The sequence below is a fragment of the Microchirus variegatus genome (assembly GCF_963457635.1).
Source record: "Microchirus variegatus genome assembly, chromosome: 23".
In the NCBI taxonomy this organism is placed as follows: Eukaryota; Metazoa; Chordata; class Actinopteri; order Pleuronectiformes; family Soleidae; genus Microchirus; species Microchirus variegatus.
Window position 1 is genome coordinate 9,478,133 of NC_139824.1, and position 21,423 is coordinate 9,499,555.

Sequence of the window (21,423 nt, forward strand, 5' to 3'; positions counted from 1 at the left end):
TGTTGTTGTTGGTGAGTTCAGTTTGTTATATGAACATTATTCCTGAGTCTCTGTGACATATTAGGAGGATTTTATGGTCAATTGCTTTAGATTTATTACAAAATCCACCTTTAAGTTCAATTGAAAAGTTCATAGGGCAAAAGAAGAGCACATTTCTTGATGTTCATGTTTTTTTTTTTTTTTTTTACATTGGTTTAAAAACGAAAGGACATCGTCTTTTGTCTAAAAGCTGAACGTGTAGTAAACTGATATACTTGTGCTTGTTCCTCTTAATTATAGGTGGCCAATATCCGTCTCATGTTGCATTCGCAAATCCATTTGCGCAGCCTTAGAGGAGCATTTACTCCTTCTGGTAGATAAATACTTCGTATTGGGGATTAAAGGTGCGTTATGTAATAAATCTAAACCAACTGGCCATAAAATCCTCCTAATATGTCACAGAGACTCAGGAATAATGTTCATATTATAAACTGAACTCACCAACAACAACAGTAGAGACAAAATATTCACATTAAAAATATATTTTTCGGACGGCAAATCATGTTTTGGCATGTGGCGCCACCTACCGGTCAGTAGAGTCTCAGCTGTCGAGCAACCATGGGTTGCCAGTTACGTCTGAGCTGGAGAAAACGAAACCTAAAAGACGTCGGTATTTAGAATTTTAGTGTAGTAACCGTTTTACGCCACATTCTTACATATGGCGCCTTTAATGTCACGAATAAATACTAACTAATTGCTTTAAAAACTTGACACTAACAAATTGTATATTGAATTTTGTTAAAGGACACCAACATTTTTAATCCGCGAATGTCAAATAAACACATTAAGAATCAAGTAACATCCTCGAATATTTCCATTCATACACACAGAGCTTGTGAGGCAGCAAGGCTGTGCAGGGCGTAAAGAAAAAAAAATCAGCTCCTCATGTTTCAGTCTGGGAACACGGATCAAACTGAATTCATGTATGAGATAAATCCATTAACTGGAGTAGATTACATCTCCAGACTCGTTTCACTTTATTTGGCTATGTAATCAAATAGGAAACAAGTGCTCTTTGCCTCGTTGGTGAAGTCTGAGATATGTAACACAATGAAGAAATTGAAAGTGGCCCAACTTGTTGGAAGAATGAGAGAGAGTTCTACTTGTCTGGAGGTAGATGATTGTCAGACTTTATTCTGGTCAGCAAATCTTTTAAAGGTCCCATATTATGCAAAATCAACTTTTTAATCATTTAAATCCTTATATTTGGGACTCTGGAGGTCCTATCAGTCGGCAAAGTGTGAAAAAAGGTGACTCACTCATGTTTTTGTGGTCCTCCTCAGTCTAAGTACAGGAGATAAAAGACGCGATTTTGACTTTCGCGCTCACTGGGACGTCACAATGCGCAACAAGCGAGAGTGCTATCGAGGGCAGCGGTATCCGAAAACCGGAAGTCCGCAGAAAAGGTTCTTCTCTTGGCTCCACAGTGCAGCACAGAGTTCTACACAAACTTCCAGCCTCAGAGGATTTATCTGTCCAGTGGATACATTATTATTAGCGCTGTGCAAAAGGTTAACGCGTGACACGTTTCCATGACGACTGACCGGAAATAGACGCGCATGACGTCATGTTTGCGTCCAGGCACCGTTTTTCCAGTTAGCTCCGTTAGCTGCATTAGCTCCTTTTAGCGCCTACAGTAAGCGTTACTTTAGAGACTCATTTTAATAATCGGAAGTCACGTTGATGCTGTTTGATGGCACTGATTATTATATATGACGGCAATGTGCCTGCTAGAGCCTGCAAGTGATAATTTTTCCAAATGCTAACTGCTGTTAGCTCCCAGTAGCCTCTGTGGCTGATGTCATTTCCTGTCCCTTCATTTTTTTTTTTACTTTGTTTCGTTTTACGACACCAGTGAACTAGTTCAACTTGGAGAAATATGGTATAATATGAGTCCTTTAAGGAAATATTTAGCCGACGTTGTGAGACAGAGGATCGTCAAGTGGATCGCTTCTTTTCCTCCTATATGGGGAGGATTTGATTAGCTGGATCATGGGCATCCAACAACAGGCTGTGTCTCTGGGGGTCTTTTTGAGCCTCTGGCCTGGCAGACGGTGCAGGAAAAAAAAAACAAAAAAAAAACGGCTGTTCGGTGTTCATTAACCACACCAAAGAACAGGGAGAACTAAAAATGGCCGCAGCAGCTGGAAGACCAAACATAGCACGTACGGTAGGACCCCCCCCCCCCTGCTCCAAGAACAGCATCAAAACATGCCGAGTGATGACACACTTTTACCCTGGTTTACATCAGCTATTCCCTGGACACCAGATGCCTGGATCTAAATACAAAAGTCACTGGCTTGAATTTTTTATACTGTATGCATAGATTAATCAACGTTAAATGGGAAAATCATTACATACATAATCATTTCAAGTCACATTTATTTACACTACACTAATTTATCACCCAAGGCGGCTTTTTTAATTAAATTTCCATCATGTAAATGCGAAAAACAAGACCCCCAGAGATCAAAGCAATATCTTAAAATGACTTATTTATTATATTATCAGTCCTGATAGGAAATTAATAATTGTACAGCAGCTACACAAAATTGAGAAGTTGATTAGTCACTTAATTTCCACTAATCTAATCCTTGTAAGTACACAAATAATAAATCCTCCTACTGTCTGAATCATTTTAATTTTGTTTGTATCGGATGTTACGGATCGAACGGTTGGCGTCAGTATACATATTTTATTTAGCACGACAGCATTGGCATTCTCAACACGACGAAGATGCATGTGCGCCGATTCTCTTTGACCCCATTAAGCACCGCGTTTAATGCTGCATTGCACAGATAGACACGATTATGTATTGATGTATTAATTAAAAAAACAGTACGGAATTCAGCTCCGAGGCATTTCATTAGCGCCGCAAGAGGTCCAGAGGGGGGAAGCTGAATCGTAAAAAGCCACTAAAGAACCTCGGCATAATTCATGTTAGACGTTGACTTTAGGTGAAATCAGGTCTGCGGAGAGTAATCTGTTTGCATATAGAACTGTGACCACAGGGAAGGACGTGGTTGATACCAGGAGGTGTGAGGTGTTGGGCTAAGGGGTGGGGTGGTGTGCTGGAGTGGGTTTGGCTCTATAAATAAGTGAGTGAGCACCAGGATTCAGAGGATGTGGCCCCCAGCATTACATGTCTGGCAAGATTATTTCAAGAAACATGTGGAGCTAACCTTGGGGCTGGCACCTTATCCCGACTACTCTGTGAGTTAAGGCGAAGAGAGCTGCAAAACAAATAGCCAAACAAACAAAAGGTTGCAGTTGCTGTTTAGTCTTTAAAAGGGAGAAAGAAAGAAAAAAAAAAATGAACATGAACATGATGTTAGAGGACAGCATAATGGTCATTTTGACAAAGCAAACATTCCTGCAAAAAAGAAAGAAATAAAGAACACACACTCTCACACAGTCTGGAGTTCTGGAGTCACACATTATTCCCATTCGCATGTGCATAATAATATAATATACATAAAGTAAAGCCACTGTCTCAAGGGGCACTCTCTTCTATTCGTAAAAATGCTAATATTCCTCATCACTCACGTCTAAATGGGATTAAAAAAGTCATTACCTCTGCACGCAATGGGAAACAGTAAAAAAATGCCATCCCCACAGTGAGAGATGAAAATGATTCTTCAACGACATCGCGGCTTCTAACGCGTCTAAATAAATGCGCCGCGCTGCTGACTGAACACAAACTCCTTTCATCTAAATCAACACTGTCCTCTCAGCCAGTACTGTGTCATAATTATTCCAAACGTGGGCCTTTTTTTTTGTTCCTGCAAACATCACGTTTGTGTGTGTGTGTGTGTGTGCGTGTGTTTTTCTAAGCAAAAATCTCAAGAAGGATCAAAAGGCACGCTTCGAGTCGAAACTTTTACGGCCCAGCGACCGTGAAAGAAAGTAGAGGAGACAAGGAAATTGCAGAGACAATCGTGATAAAGTGAATTACTTCAACTGAGGGATCACTTTTCCGCTTGTATCGCTCACTTGTTGGCTCACATTACCAATTCAGAAGTCCTGTCTTAATCCTGTCCACGGAAACAAAGACTCCACACAATCGCACTAAACCCTGGTCTGAATGGAACCTATGAAAAAAAAAGGAAAATACTGTCTATACTATTTAATATTGAGGTGATATTCAACCCAGTTCTGTAACAATGAAGATAAATCACTGTGGGCCTTTCTACCTGTTTAAGTATTTTGAGAAGCTTGAAGTTTTTTTTTTTTTTTTAAATGAAACGAGATTCATATCCTTTGAGACACTAACACCAGTCTGCTTGACTTTTGAGGCAAAACCCTTAAAATAATTCCCTTTTCAAGTATTAATTAATTATGGAAGTGAACGATCGTGAAACCCCCATTTCCAGAAAGGTTTTCTCCAAATCCAATATAATCTCATTTGAAATATTTTTTTCCCCCCCTGTTAAATTTGATTTAGTTTATTCCATTTTAACAAAGTGTCCAAGTTTTTTCCTGGAAATGGGGTTTGTACATTTAGTCTGTTCACTACTTCAAAGACAGCTTGACCTGACATCAGTAAATGATCTAAACTGCTGCTCTCGCTGATGAATGCAGCGCAATACTGCAGTTTAAACCAAATCAGGTCAATAATAATTAAGTCTGAAGAGACACTGCCACGTAAACAGCATTTTCTGATGACCTTGACCATATCAAGACAGTCAGATTCATACTCAATAATCAGATTAGTCAGTATTCAGATTATTAGTCCAATATAGGAGTGGCCAATTGATCATACTGGTAGCAACTTGTTGATTGGACAATTTATCATCTTCATGAAGATAATAAACTTGACCCAAGCAAGTCTTGTTGCCTATTGAACTAATTCCTGAAGATAACTATGACTGGATGAGTAAAAACTATGGCTGCAATTAATACATGCACTACCGTTCAAAAGTTTGGGGTCACTTAGATATGTCCTTATATTTGAATGATAACATTAAATGAATCAGAAATACACTCTATACATTGTTAATGTGGTAAACGACTATTCTAGCTGCAAACGTCTGGTTTTTAATGGAATGTGTACCCTTGTGTACCCTATGTTAGCACAGCTGAAAACAGTTTTGCTGGTTCTTTGATGAAAGCAAAGTCATTATTTTGAATGAAAAATCATTATTTCTAATATTGTCAATGTCTTGACTATATTTTCTATTCCTTTTGCAACTCTTTTGATGAATAAAAGTGTGAGTTTTAATGGAAAACTTTGAAAAAATATGTATAGGTGACCCCAAACCTTTAAATGGTAGTTTACATTGGATACTGTAGGTGAGGGATTGTTGGGCTGAAGGTTTCATTTTAAGAAGCTGAGCGACGGAAACCATCTACAAAACAAAAGTTTCATGCAATAATGACAACTACCTGTGTGTCACGGCACAATTTATTGATTAATTGCTGAGAACCTGCGTAGAGGAATTCGTCCACATCGCCAACGAGTGGAAAGAAAGTGGCAAACTAACCACTCCATGCACAGATAGTGCCCGCAATATGCTGACAGCTGCCTGGAGACTTCTAGTTGGACACCTATGCTGCATGGCTGACTCCGCTTTCTCTCTCTCTCTCTCTCTCTCTCTCTCCATCATGAAAAATGTGAATGTCTGACTTTCTTAGGACATTCTCAGGTAGACTTTTTTTGTGTGATGTTGACACATGTCATGTTCTCGTGGCAGTCGTCCATGTTGAGCCTTTATTTTAAGATGACCTGGTTGACACTTGATAGACCTGAGTGTCTTAGAAATCACATAGTTCTATGTGAAGTTCTGTGTTTTTAAAAGAAAGAAAAGCAAATCTAGATGAACGAATTCCAAGATATGAGAAATCATCATTTTCTTCTATTTCTATATCTACTGACAGTCCTCATAATAACCTTCACATCTTCATCTTCATCAAGAGTAGAAGAAACCTGCAGTATTTTAGTGTTACACTATAAATACACTTAGAAAGGCAAATGTTAAAACGCTCACATTTGCAGTAAAACGATCATGATGGCAGCAGGTTAGACTAAGTAGCACCAAGTGTTGTTCTGCTGCCTGATGGCCTGTCTGAACATTATAAGCGTGGCTTCAGTCGACTCTAAATCTAAAGCCCTACCTTCCCTCCCCCCCTTTCTCCAATCATCTTACCTCTAAACCACTTCCCTTACACCCCTGGATTTCTACTTGCTCCACAGCTTTTAGCTCCTTCCTTCCCTTCGCCCCCCCTCACTCTTTCAGTTCTGGCGAGGGGGGGGGGGGGGGGAGTCAAGGTTGATCCATTTCTCATTCTTTGAGAGTAGCACAAACTTATCGCTGAGGACCATGGGGGAGAAAGTCACAATGCTATATAGTGCCGATCTAATCTCTTCTTTTTCGTCGCAAAAAATGTACCATGACCTGCCTTAAATACACACACACACACACACAGTCTGGTTTCCATGACTTGAGAGGACATTACATTGACTTACATTTAGACGAACTCTAACCTATCATCACCTTAACATGTAACGATTAATGTGACTGTGTAAACAGAGTTAGGTCCCCACAACATGAGTAATACCAGGAATAACCACACACACACACACATTTCCCATGATTACAATCCACCAGCTTCCTCTAAGGTTTAAATCAGCACCTCACTGGCTTGATGAAATACTGAGGGTATAGTCTCAAGTGAGCAGACTTAAGCTGCACATGCGGTCGGGAGCATGAGAAGCATTAGGCAGTGATGCAACTCAACTTTTGTTAGGGGGGAAAAAAGAGAAGAGTACTAGGTAACTAGGTGCTTACTAACATATATAAGTAGCATACTAGCCCTTTATTGGTAATCATTAAGCACATATTAACACCTTATTCTACATAACCTTATTCTACCTCTATTATGACATGAATTGAGATTTTTCCTATATAAGGTGTTAAATTGGCTTAATATTTACTAATAAAGGGCTAGTATGCAACTTATATATGTTAGTAAGCACCTAGTTAATGGTGAATATGTGTTCCCTAATCTAAAGTGTTACCATTAAAAAAAAATATATATATATACGTACATATATATATGTACGTATATATACATATATAGCCTATATTATTTTATTCAACGTGGTACATGTGAGACTCCAGAACAGTAAAGAAAACATGTTCACACACTGCTTTTTGGGTGGTCGAGTTGATGCTGACATTACTTTTTTTTTTTTAATGCAACTGTGCGTAATCTGTGATTAAACAAACACCATCTGTGAGGTGTTATCACTCTCGATTTCTTCAGGCAAAACACTCATTGTTGTGTCCTAGTTGTGTAACCAGGCTACAGTATATGTTCGGTCTTGCAGTATTTTTTTATTTATTTTTTTTTTATTAGTGTTTAGGTTTTTAAGTGAGCGGGATTACGAGCACATGATGAATCACATGATAATCATCTTTCATGTATTTTTGTCGTCGTCTAGGAGAGTCTACCTCCCAGTGCAGATTCACTGGGAGGCAATGGGCTTTGAGATGGTTGCCTCTTGCAAAGATTACGACTGAATCTGGCCCAATGTTCAAACAAACAGTATCAAATGATGCAATTGAGCTGTCAGAGGAAAGCAGAGATGCTCTCGTCTAAATTATTCCAGCAGAGATTGTGTAGTCCAAGTGTCAAAGCCATGTGGAAATGTAGGTTTTTTTGAACAAGACACACACAAAAAAAACAGCTCTAATTTCCAGCCATGAAATCAACCCACCTCAAGGATCAGTCGTGTAAATATTAGCATAAATTGTTTATGACCTAAAGTGTTTATGCTAGAATAAAATTATCATAATCTGTGTCAAACAGACATGAGGCAAGCTGGGGATAAAAACGCAGATTTGCCTTGCATATGGAACCTGAGGGTAATCTGGCTGCGCTAAATGAGAAACAAAGCGCTGGGGCCATGAACTCAACTTATACTGTTTGCGTTCTCCGTGATGAAAGAAGAAATTGTGCAGCGCTCGGTAATATAAAGTGAAAAGATGGCATTCTGCCATAGTGGATAGAGGGAAAAATAGCTCCTCAACTCAGCAAATCTTTTACATGCAGCAGCACAAACCTTTGGACCCAACGAGCTGCGTGTGACACATTTTTGCACATGAAAAATACACAAAACATGAGTTACACATACAGTCAGTTATAGCATGGGCTCAATGAGAAGCTTCAACACAGAAACATAGAAAAAAAAAAAAGTTGCATTATGGCGATGGAAAACATTCATGCTATAATATGACGCTGAAACCAGCATGCACTCTTTTGAACCTTGTTAGGCCTTTTCCAGGAGAGGAACTTAAAAACACCAAAACCTGGAAACCTTTGAAGAACTTGTGCGTTTTGCCATTTGTTTCCAGTGTTTTTTTGTGACATTTTCTTTGTATCCTCCACATGAAGGTCACGGGCGCTGGTGCCAATCCCAGCTGACATAGAGCGAAAGGCGGACAGGTCGCCAGTCCATCACAGGGACATAGAGATAAACAACCATCCACTCTTACACTCACATTTATTCTCAATTTAGAGAGTCCAATTTGCCTAATCCTCAAAATCTGCATGTTTTTGGACTGTGGGAGGAAACCCTCGCACACACGGGGAGTGGTTGAATGACATAAAAATGCTAATCCTCTCCCTGAATCTTGTAAGAATGAAAGAAAAACACAGAAAGCAGATCAACAGTTTTCAACATGATCTTGTGTTTGTTGTCACCTTACTTTGTTACTGATGTGAGGATCAGCTTGATTAAACATTACGGACATTTACTTTTACTGAGAGCTTTGTGCCGGGAACCCAGATTTCAGCATCACCTCTTCAAAATATATAATTTCAGTCATTATGGTATGACAGAGTATAAGGGCCAAACTGAAGAGAAAAAAATATTGAATCCTCTGAGAATAAAGTCATAATTTTATCAGAATGAAGTTGTAATATTATTAGAATAAAGTCGTTATATTATGAGATTAAAGTTGTTATATTGTGAGAATAAAGTTGTTATATTATGAGAATAAAGTTGTTATATTAAGAGAATAAAGTTGTTATATTATGAGAATAAAGTTGTAATATTATGAGAATAAAGTTGTTATATTATGAGAATAAAGTCATTATATTGTGAGAATAAAGTTGTTATATTATCAGAATAAAGTTTTAATATTGTTAGAATAAAGTTGTAATATTATGAGAATAATGTCGGAATTTTACAAGTATAAAGTCGTAATATTATGAGATTAAAGTTGGAATTTTACGTGAATAAAGATCTAATGTATTGTACTCTATATATTTATTTGTGAAGCCAATCAAAATGCCACGTTTGTCATCTTGACGCAGGATTTTGCTTGGACAATACTACTACTACTTTAAACTCGAAGGATTTTTTTTTTTTTTTAAAGAAGAAAATCTTCAGTTTGGCCCTTAGTTTCCGTCGTACAATGGAAACAGGAGCACAAACAGTGGTTTGTCAGTTTGGGGAAATGTGATAGTTTGCTGTCTTGCTGTGTGTTAGACGAGAAGATTCATAAATGTGGACACAGCATATGGAGCAGCTCGGCTTAACATAAATTTTGGAAAATAGAGGGGAACAGCTAATCTGGCAAACAAAACATTTTGCCAAGCAACATGTTTGCTCACTAATATCCTGTTTGTTGAATTTGTGGCACCGACGGTGAGCTCTTTATCTGTGTGGTTCATATTTAACAAAACGAACGAGACTGGTATTGATTTTCTCATGCACGCTCTTGGCAAGGAAACAACAAAAATGTCCAAAAAATGTGCGTCAATTCCTTCAAGTTGCAGGTTGCTAAACTCTATATTTGTGCATTCACCTCCGCAGCAAAGCAGCAAAAACACCGTCGCAAGCACCGAGCCATGCAGGGGGGACGTGGCATTTGTGAGGCACCCGGCCAGAAAAAACATGTTAATGTATTCACACCTCGCGGAATAGAATTACAGGAAGAGCAAGAGAGTGGCTTTTTTTACGCCAATGTAAATATGTTGAAAATGTGACGCTGTGACAGGACACATCCTCTGAATCCTCTAAGTGACGCTGCTGAATATACAGCACGAATCGGGGCATGAATCGTGTGCAGATAAAGGTTATGATTTTTATTGTCCTGGCAGTGTTATTAGCACATGATTAATCTATAATCAGTCTACCCTTGAACGTGTCCACCTGCAGCTACAGCCTCTCTCGCACCTCATTATGGCCACGTACACAGTGTGAATATAAAGCTGCGCTGCCATTAAACCGGCCATTAGCATCAATCTTCAGTCAAGGACTGGTCCAGGTGTGATGGCCCATTAGCGTGTATGTGTTTCTATTGTGAAAATGTACATGCAGGGCTATGTGTGTGTGTGTGTGTGTGTGTGTGCCTCAAGCGTTTTAGATATGGCAGTGTTACATTGTCTCCACTCCGTAATGGCATCGCTGACCCAAGCTTCGAAACCTGGCAACCTCGTTAGCCCCGTTTGCCCCCGACAGCAGCCGTAGCAGGTATGGTGGTACTCACGCTGGCAGTGACCCCAGGAGCGGCGTGTCCATCCCCAGCAGCAGTCCACCCTGCCTCCGTATCGACACAGGCCATTGGGCGAGGCCATCTGCCGTGGCCACCTGTGTGGGAATGACATAATTAGTTCACAGGCAATTAAAATGTCAGCGCAAAGCAGGGGGACCTTTTCAATGATGTCTGAAGAGACGCTGCAATCGATTAATTTCCCCTTTTTGCAGAGAGGACAGTGCAATGCAACATGTTTTTCTTTTTCAATAACAAACTGCCACTTCATCTCGAATTCTCAAGTGTATGTCATGTCATTAAAATTGTTAAAGGTTTTTTCTACAGTTTGGAAGTTGAATTTATTTATTTTTACAGTTATTACACAACAGCTTGCGCTACCGGAAAAATTCCAACAGTTTCTGAAAGTTGAGTTGTATTTTAAATGCAATATGTGGTTATTACGGTAAATTCAGTGTCGCCAATCAGCACCCTCTCCACACTAAAGTGTTTTTTTCCTCAATAAAAGTCTAAAATCAGTGTGATTTCTGTTTTTTCTTTAAACTGTTAATACACTCTTTTAAAGGTGAAGTAAGTAGTTTATAGTGACATCTAGAGGAGATGCTGAAATTTACAACAAAGACCTGCTGCTCTGCTCACCCCCTCCCTTCCCTGAGCGCTACGGTATCCTCAGCTGGTCAAATGTCGTCCTCGTTGTGTTTCTTCATGTCAGCAGATGAGGTTCGTGAGGCGAGGGAGAGGGCGAGCTACCGCGGCCGTAGCAGACAAAGCGGAGAGAGAGGAGGCGGGACTTCCGCTACAAGTAAAGAGACACTTGATTTGTTCTCTCGCGTTTGTCCTTACAGGCTCCGGTAGAAACATGGCGTCTAGCTGCTAACAGTGGCTATGCAACCGCGGCCCACGACCATGTTATTTTACATGACTTTTTGAAACACTATGAAAATGAAACAAAAACTATTATACAGCGACTAGACAATGCAGGAGCACATGATATGTATAGAAAAGTGGATTTTGGGTTATATAAACCCATAAATACTACACAGTGTCCCTTTAACACGCAGCAAATTGTAAATAAGTGTTCTGGAAAAATGGGCAAATCACTCACTTTTCTGGCCCTTTAATTGGTGCAGAAATTTTAAAGCTTAGGTGTTAAAGGGTTAAATACATTTATAGTATATAACCTTACACTACCAGACTTTTCTTATTTATTCTATTCCATTTCTTTATTATTTGATCCTTTTTTTTTTACACAAAATGCAGACACTTTATCTCTGTGAACGTGACAGATAAAAGTCCTTAAAGGCGCCATATGTAAGAATGTGGCCAAAAACGGTTACTACACTCAAAGTAAAAAATACCGAGGTCTTTTAGGTTTCGTTTTCTCCGTCATCGTAGCTCAATCGTAACTGGCAACCCGTGGTTGCTCGGCAGCTGAGACTCGACTGACTGCAATGATTGGTAGACGGCGGTAGGTGGCGCCACCTAAAATATATTTTTTAATGCAAATATTTTGTCTGTACTGTTGTTGTTGGTGAGTTCAGTTTGTTATATGAACATTATTCCTGAGTCTCTGTGACATATTAGGAGGATTTTATGGCCTGTTGCTTTAGATTTATTACATAATGCACCTTTAATCCCAAATACGAAGTATTTGTCTATTTTAACCTGTTTTTCTTTCTAAATCTATACTCATAGATTATTATACATACTTGCACATCAGAAACTGGGATTTTCAAGCACAATACAGACAATGGTCCAAAGACAGAGGCCAGAGGAGAACGACCAGACTGCTTCCAAATGATATTAAGCCGGCACGACCGCATGACAGAGCCCTCGCTCTGTCGCGTGTGTACAGCAAGTCCACGTCGCGTATGCGGGAAGAAACTGCTACGACAGCATTTTTTACAGAAATATTGTGCTGGTAAATGTCAAAGAAAGTTTCCATGTAGGCAAAAAGCACAAAGGTATTTATCTTTATCTTGGCAGAAAAAGAACTGTATCTGGCAACATTGGTGGTTATTATCGTCGACTTAAATGACGCATTGGCCTATTTATATCCTCTCAATCAACCAATTATTTATTAGTGAACTGAAACTACTGGGAACTGTGAAATAAAAAGCACAAACTAGGAAAAATTAAACTGGCACTATATTTCCTCAGGGTGCTGGAGAGGGACTTTTCACCGCTTCACTTTGGAGGATTATCTCTGTATTACAGGAATACGAGTGATAATACCTCAGACCGCGCTGGTGTCGTCACATTGATCTGGAGACCTGCGTTGAACGCCTGCCAGGTTTGAATTCGTAGCCTTCAGCGTTCGTCAGAGCAACAGTGGCTCTCAAACCCTGAGAAGCCCCAGATTACTGTTGCGGTTCATTATGAGGCTTAGGGAACAGATTAGAAGTCACTCACTGGCTGCTGTGTGCATTACAAGCAACATATGGCGAAAAGTACGTGTCGCAAACGTATCGCACGATTACGAGAAAGAGGACGATAACATTGTCTCTGCTGCAGGAAGTATTTTCATACAGATAGAAGTTATTTCCCTTAACACTGTGATCCCTACATGAAAAAATTGCAGCTTGGTGTTTTTCTTTACACCGTGTTCTCTTCTGCTCGGAGAAAGAAATAGCTTCTTGGCAGACAGTGCATACCGGATTACCTTTTTATCTGTACCGAGGCTCACCACACGAGAGGGAGGTGAAGGAATGAGTCCATATAAGGATATAAGGATACTGATGGAAATCCAAGCTGCATACAATAAGGGGGAAAAAAAAATATCTATCTCCCTTCAGAGCTGAGACGCCTCTTTCTTCTTATCATTAATAGGGTCTTAAGGACATGAGGATTTTTTACCATCAAATAAACTCAATGTGTGAAAATTGAAAGATATGAACTGCCTTATACAGATTTAAAGCTGTATAGGTGCTGGATACACTGTATTCCACTTCTGAAACATTACAAAAAAAAAAGAGGTCTCTTTAGAAATCTTGTGAGTGTGAGTGTGCGGCTGTTGCTCAGCATCCAAGGCACATACTATGCCGGCTACCCCTGCCTAGTTAGTGTCTCTATGCCAAGATGAGGAAATGCTAATGCCGGTGCCCCCGCTGCCAATCACCTCACTGGGGAAAAAAAGAGGATGGATGCTAAGTGAGAGTGGCAGATCCAGGGAAAATGTTTGTCTGCTGCCTGGCAAGCTGGGAGGCAGTCAGGCAGCAGACAAACGCTCAGTGGGAAAAGAAGAGAAAAGAAAAGAAAAGAAAAAACCTGGATGGCAGCCACGTTTCGACTACCTTTGATACATTATAATATGCACAAACACACTTGTTATGTCCGACAACAACAAAGGAAAATCTCAAAAATCATTGTCACAAAAAGATCCACTTCCTTTGGCAGTGGCGGCGGCGACGCCTTCAAGAACATTTTTTTTTTGGGTGACATTTAAATCAGTCAGTTTTGACGAAGCAGATTTGCACACGCTTTTGAGGGCAATCGGTGCACAAGGTAATTATCATCTTAGAACACGGAGTCATGCTCTGGAACCTGGTGAGTGCATCTGCTCCTTATTCAACTTAATGACCTCATATTCATTTGCACAAACAAATATATATATATATATATCCAAAAAAAAGCTTACAAAACACATAATCACAATTCAACATCCATTCACACAGCCTTGTCATCAATACTAGAAAATCTGGCTGTAGAAGTATCAATAATCAAACTCTTTTCTGAGACAGTGATTTTAGTTTAGTACATCTCGTTCCTTTCATCCCTCCGTCGAGAAATGGCTTTTCTTTTCTTTGTGCAACCTCTAAAGAAAAAGAAACAGTGTATAGTAAGATGAACAGGCTTGTTGTTCTGCAACCTCTTCTTCTCTATTCTCATCCTCTTGCCGTCTTTCTAACGTCATCAGTTGATTTGCCATAGTTTAGTTTCTGCGTTCTAGAAACAATTCAATCCATTGTTTTAAAGTGCATTATTTTGTCCATCCATTTGTTAATGAATCAAATAGCTGGGGTTTTATTTGTAGATAGTACAGCTGATGCATTGTTAAAGTACGGAAGAGTATTAGGGCCACATGTCAGAAAACTAGGACTGCACGCCAATATGTCTGAGACACATCAAAGATGAAAAGTCAGAATTTTGGGCTATAACATCTTCCCACACTCTTAGATATAAGGGTTCCAAAAGGGTCCTTCTACAAAGGCGAAGGTTCTACCTGGAACCAACATCCCCTATGGTGAAAACAGAGGCACAGTTCTCACATTTGCCGAAACTTGGTGCACTCTTAGAAATAAAAATGCTAAGTACATCCATATAAGGTTCCAATAATGGTCCTTCTACAAGGGCTGAGGTTCTACCTGGAACCATTTGCTTCTGAAAAACCCTTTCCTGAAGAAAGGGTTATAAAAGGGCTCTTGGTGGAACCTTCATAAAAAGGTTCTACCAGGAGCAAAAAGGGTTCTCCTATGAGGACAAGTCAAATAACCTTATATGGTTCTCCTTTTTTTTGGATCCAAAAGGAGCCAAAAAGGTTAGGTTATAAAAAGGTTCCACCAAGAGCCCTTTTATAACACTAACACAATGGTTCTTACTGGAACCATTAGTGTTACCCAGAACCCTTGAAAAACCCTTTCTTCGGGAAAGGGTTTTTCAGAAGCAAATGGTTCCAGGTAGAACCTCAGCCCTTGTAGAAGGACCCTTTTGGAACCATTATTTTTAAGAGCGTATGAGGAATTTTGCCTCTGTTTTCACCATAGGGGACGCTATAGAGTCCAGGGACTATGCCAACATCGCATTTTCACCAGACCTGACCTCCATGCAAAGTTGCAAGAGTTTTTAATGCAGGTTAACCCCATCAAAAATGACCGAAAAGCCATGGATATAATAATAATCTAAAGTATAACAATAGGTCCCTTGAACAGATTCGTGCCAGGAGTCGTTTCGGCCTCTGCCATTATAATAAAACAGCATGAATTATACTCTTCCATAGTAAAGTAATGTATTTTTCTGATTGATTCATTTCTCGGTCCTCTAAGATAGTGAATTACGTTCGGTTTTGTGGACTTTATCATTAAAAACTCAACTCACGTCACTTCTGACAATTTAAAGCATAGGAACTCCGAACAAGGGTAAGATAAACTATTACTGACAACCTTATTTCTCTGAATGCCCCAGAGGTATGGAAGTCATTGAAATGTAAAACTATTATCCAAATGCAAAAAGACAGATCAGGCAGCCTCATGAAGCATTCAAGAAAAATGTCAGTGCCCTATCTTGGCAATTCAAGCTAAGATCTTAAGCTCCAACAACAGGAAAGCTGATGTTTCTTTTTTTTTTGCCCAGAGGATTTTAACAAACACAAACAAACGCATATTTCTCAGGATTCAAAGGGTCAGACGTTACTGCTAATAACCTGCCAGGTTGTGGAGTTTGAGCTCAGCAGGTGAGGGTTGCCTGAGCCTCATGAGATGCAACCACAGGTCCTTGAATGTTTAATTAAACCTTTTACTTTAATGCTTCCCTCCAACAAAAGTCATGTAATTACACAAACACGGAAGAGATGCAGAGTGAATGTGCAAGTGTTTTGTGTTCTTTGTGCTTATTTCTGTCCTCTCTTCATGCTGAATTTAGCTTCCGGGCAATTGTGTACGCCAAAACATGCTGTGAACTAAATGCAGTTTCTCAGATCACACCTTTATCTCATAAACAGAGCAGCGATGTCAAATATATATTTAAACCATTCTTCACACATCCAGCGATTTAAAAAAAAAAAAAAAAAGATAGCTAATACCAGTGGATCAACCGTGGAAGTCACAGTGACAGAGTACCAGAGTTTCTCTGTGAACGGAAATCCGACATATGGAGTGGAAGTTCATTTTAAACCTATATTTATCACCCTGAAGCTCAGATAAATGATCTAAAATTGCACAAAAGCACGAAGGAACTCGAGCAGATAATTATTACCCTTCATGCATGCAGCGTGACAGCTCTTCTCGAGCATAGCGCAGGATTCTTCCGGGAGAACCTGAGAGATTGATATGTATCCACAATGCGTGCCACCATCTTTCTTCCATTGTTTTACCACAGATACAGAACTGGCCCATCTTTTTTTGTTTTTTTTTCCTCTCTGACAGTGAAGAGTAGCCTGCTCATTCCTCACAGTGTGGGGTTTGGCATGATAATCACAACTGTGAAAGGTTTAGTCCTCATTCGCAGCGATGATAATTTAATCTATCAATCTATCATCCGTCCACGGACCCGTATCGAAGCATGCAAAGCATGACGGCGGCGGCGTGGAGGCTTCTCACAGACGCTCATTGATTTTCGTTGCCGTAGCGTCTTGGGGAGCTTGAGAGAGAGACACACACAAGCTCAGACCTGCAGAGCTCAGCTGAAGGCATGAGCTTGTGGAGTCATGAGGTGTCTGCTGCTGTCTTAATGAACCACCTTGGCTGTACGCACTGCCACATCTGCATAGCGCCTTCCAACGCTGCATATATAAATACATAAACACCACCCTGTGGGATATCGACATACATCAGCGCTATAGACTTAAAAAGTGAGGAACGGGCTGTAATTATTGTTCAAATATGGAAAAGTAAACATTATGAAAGTTATTCACTGAGCAGACACACGGGCAGGCAGACGGCTACACCGATATCACCATTAGTGATGTAATGTAATGCAACTATGCTTTGAAAGAAAATCCCCCCCAAAAAACCACAGCTAATTAGTTTCTAGTGTAGACATGGTTCTATATATCCACCTCAATAACATATGTCCATCCATCTTCTACTGCTTTATCCTCCATAGGACATGGGGCAAACGGCGGGGTTCACCCTGGACAGGTCGCCAGTTCATCCCAGGGTCAAATACACTCTTAGAAATAAAAGTGCTAAATAGAACCATATACGGTTCTTCCGCTTGTCCTCATAAGAGAACCCTTTTAAAACCCTTTATTCAGGAAAGGGGTTTTCAAGGGCTCAATGGTTCTTACTGGAACCATTAGTGTTACCAAGAACCCTTGAACAAACCCTTTCTTCCGGAAAGGGTTTTTTAGAGGCAAATGGTTCCAGCTAGAACCTCAGCCCTTGTAGAAGAACACTTTTGGAACCCTGATTTCTAAGAGTGTCCACTCTCACACTCATACCAATTCAGAGTGTCCAATTTGCCTAATCCCCAAATCTGCATCTTTCTGGACTGCGGGAGGACACCGGAGAACCCGGAGGAGAACCCACGTCTTCTTGCTACAAAGGCAAGACTGCGAAACCAACCAATGTGTGGCCAATAACACACACACACACATATATATATATATATATATATATATATATATATAGCACAGTAAAATCATATTCGACTGTATATACAATCTGCAGTCGTGCGGTTGCTAAACAAACGGATCCGATGTTGCAATATTTGCAGTTTGACTGGCAATTTCATCACTTGCAACCCGGCACACGTCGGATGATAATAGCTGTCATTCAGCGCCCAGGTTTTAGTGTTTGTTTTCCTCCGAATGGGGAGCGTAATTTACAAATGTGTCATCGTGTGGTATTCAAAGAGACCTGAAACTATAGCGGCTGAGCTCATTAACTCACGAGGGGAAAAAATAAAGTTTATTGATGTAGTAAATCAAGTGAGAAATAGGTTAATTGTCTCACTCAGACGTTCTTTTTTAGTCGCCCCCTGGTGGATTACTGCTACTTCTGTCCTTCGCTTATTAAACTGGACGACCACATTTACACGCAATCTTTGAGTGAAATCCTTGAAATACTATATAACACTATAATGCCCTGCAATGAATATAATTCACACTATGTTTTATTCATGAAACGCACTTTTGTCCACAAACAACACGCTCCATCAGCAAACAGCATGTTCAGTGCTATTAAAAAAAAAAAGAAAAAAAAAGAAACGACTGCCTTTGCAGCTCCAAGAATTCCTTGATTCGCAACTCATTTGATGAATTGTTTACAGCAATTTGTCGACAATTTGCCGGTGTGAGCTTTCGCAGATTTGAGGACCCACTGCCTTTTCTCCGTAACGTAGATTAAAGGGAATTAGAGTGAATACCTTTAGGCTCTGAAGTCTGACAAAACAAGCAAATAAAAAAGAAACACGAGAAATAAAACCATCTTAAGAATAAGATAATCAATAATGAATATAATAGTTGATTGCAGCTCTGATAAGCATGGATTAGTGCAGTTTTTTTTCCCCTGTTCTGACTCTCAGCTTATTTTAAAACAACAACTACAGCCTTAACATAAGTTACCATGGACTTCTCTGTGGCACATAATCAACAACAGCTAATACTGAATTGTTTTAAGCATAATATGTTGAATTTAGAGGTGTCAGCAGCCTCCGCTGGAACCAGATCAGACTCTCGTAACTCTTGTTATTCTCTCTCTCTTTTCCTTTGTGCAGACGTAACATGTCTACGCCTGTATGCACGTGCATACTTCATTTAACATGACCGGCGATCTCCTTCCTCTATGCGCTCGCGAGCCAGTGGCTGAGTCTCGGCAAAAAACGACAACCCTGTTGATTCCCACTCCTTCAGTGTCCTGCTCGCTCACTGGAAATGACAACAGAATCGCAGGAGCGCTTCGAGTACGTTCGAGTTTCAAAATTTTTAGACTTTACTTTCACTTACTACAAAAACATATGTTTATATATATACTGTAACTATGCATGTATCGTATTTTCTTCATCCTGTGTGTTACCCAGACTTTTTTTGTTTTTTTTCCCCTGTGCTTTTTTCTCAATGGATCAAAATGTGGGTCTGATATTACAATGCCAACACGAGAGCTGGCAGACGTCCACGGCTGTGGATTATTACCGAGGAGGTCTGGTATGTGCTGCTTGGCTGCGATGGACTTAACAAATTTAGTGACATCACCGGGGAAGCAAATCCTCTACTGTTAGCGTTTTTTTGTTTTTGGAAAAAGTCTTTGGTGCTGCTTACACGATAGGACATCAGCTGTCCTTCAGTGAACGAACAACAACAACAGTGCAACACTTTTAGTCACAGATTTGCAGGAAATCATCTAAAGCTGTGGGAGAACAAAATCATTCTGCCAATGATGCCCCGTGAAGGACCCTTCAGGGTTAGATGGATAAGCCTGTTAGGAACACTCTCTAAAAGGCAATAAGTGGGAGAGACTGGGTAATAAATAGCTTTTTGGTTGTGCTCGGTCTCGAGGGTTATTCTGCCAATGAATTAATGCTGAAACCAAGTCTCAGGGCCGGGGCAAGTTTATACCCATAAAAATTGGCAAATTATGGCCACGGTGACAAGCCACTCCATCAGCGGGGATGGTAATAATGCACAATACGCTGCTGCTATAGGGTGAAAGTAAACGATCATTACAAAAAAGGCAATGTGTAATATAAAGGTTCAAGGCCTCAGCGTCTCATCAGTTACGTGGTTTAAAACCTTACAGTAGGTGTGCAGGCAAATGCTTAACATTAATGTCATCTCCTTCACATAATCGCTCTCACGCAGAGTTTCGCTTCCAAAATAATATCTTTTTAAATACTTCACGTCACAGCAGGAAGCTGAATCGGAAGAGCGGCGGATGGGAAACTGTCAAAGTCTATCAACAAGGGGGGGGGGGGTTTCTTCTCTTTTCTTTTCTTTTTAAATGCATGCGCACTTTCTCACCAACAATTACCATCATAATCTTCAAAGTTTTATTTGAAGACTGTTGAACATGACAGCAGATTTGGCTGTGAGGCTCAGTCTGTCTGACAGAGATACACCAGGGAGAATAAGATACAGTACAATGCTTTGGTATTTCGCATATTTCGGATGGATTTTTTTGTCTGGATTTACTCTAATCAATCTCAGTATAAAACACAATAAGAGGTGGAATATAGTTTTGATTTATAGGTGCACATGTCCACAACAAACACTCCAGGTCAAAATATAAATCAGCATCCTGACAAAACACTATACAGCAAGCACTTCAAATATATGCTTTTTAATTACTGAGACCTAAAATACAACTTGGTTTTTATTACCCGTGGTTATTAAAAAAAAACGTAAAAAAAAACCCACCCATCATCCATCATGTTAAAGTTAGATACAGCCTGTAGGCAGATGAAAATCTCGGACACATGCATTCTTCGGGGGTCTGGCGCGTCTCCACGCCTGCTGTCTTCACATACTTCACCGGGTTCGTGTTTGAACATGAACCAGTGAGTGAGTGAGTGAGTGAGTGAGCGAGCAGAAGTCCTGTCACATCGTTTAATAAGAAGCCTGATGTTTGAAGAGGACAATTGGAGCGCGCGTGGTGCCTTATTTCTGCAAACAAACACCGCGTGCGTTGCGCGCTCTGAGGCGCAAAAGGCACGCTCGGATTCACGCTATTGTCATCGCAAAGTTATGATACAATGACATAAAAAGGATTGACACGGATTAGTGCCCATTACGCACATAACGGGACAATAATATCGCGTCTAAATGGAGCAAAAGTGGGTCAGAAAAGCAATATTTATGATTTAGTTTAACAAACATCCATCATTAGAATAATACAATCCACCACTGGACGATGTGATGAATGAACTCAGTGAACCATGTGCCATTACCTGCCATCAAAGTCCGCACTTGCTCCAAAGCAGCAGCTGCACAACAGCATCAACTTTATCCATAAATCCATGACCGCGAGAGTGACCGCGCGATTTCCCCCCGGTAATCCAACAGCACCGGACAGACGCGGAGGAGGGAACAACCAAGGCGAGGAAAACGACGGAGTTTTGGCTTTGACGCACGCTCAAGGCGCACAGGTAGGGAAAGGTCCGCTCGCGTCCCGCAGAGTGTTCATGTGCGGTGCGCACACGGGGGGAGACAAAACACTTCCACGCAGCCTGG

General features: G+C 40.3%; 1 protein-coding gene across 2 annotated transcripts in view; it reads right to left on the reverse strand.

Moving 5' to 3' along the window:
• Positions 1-21,423, reverse strand: part of npnta (nephronectin a) — a 62,760-nt gene extending 41,337 nt beyond the window's left edge. For both annotated transcript variants that reach the window (XM_083909183.1, XM_083909182.1), the window contains exons 1-2: positions 21,141-21,423; positions 10,539-10,639 (exon numbers count right to left, since the gene is read on the reverse strand). In XM_083909183.1, coding sequence (XP_083765309.1) covers positions 10,539-10,639; positions 21,141-21,211 — 172 coding nt within the window. In that variant the 5' untranslated portion in view covers positions 21,212-21,423. The remainder of the gene's footprint in view (positions 1-10,538; positions 10,640-21,140) is intronic.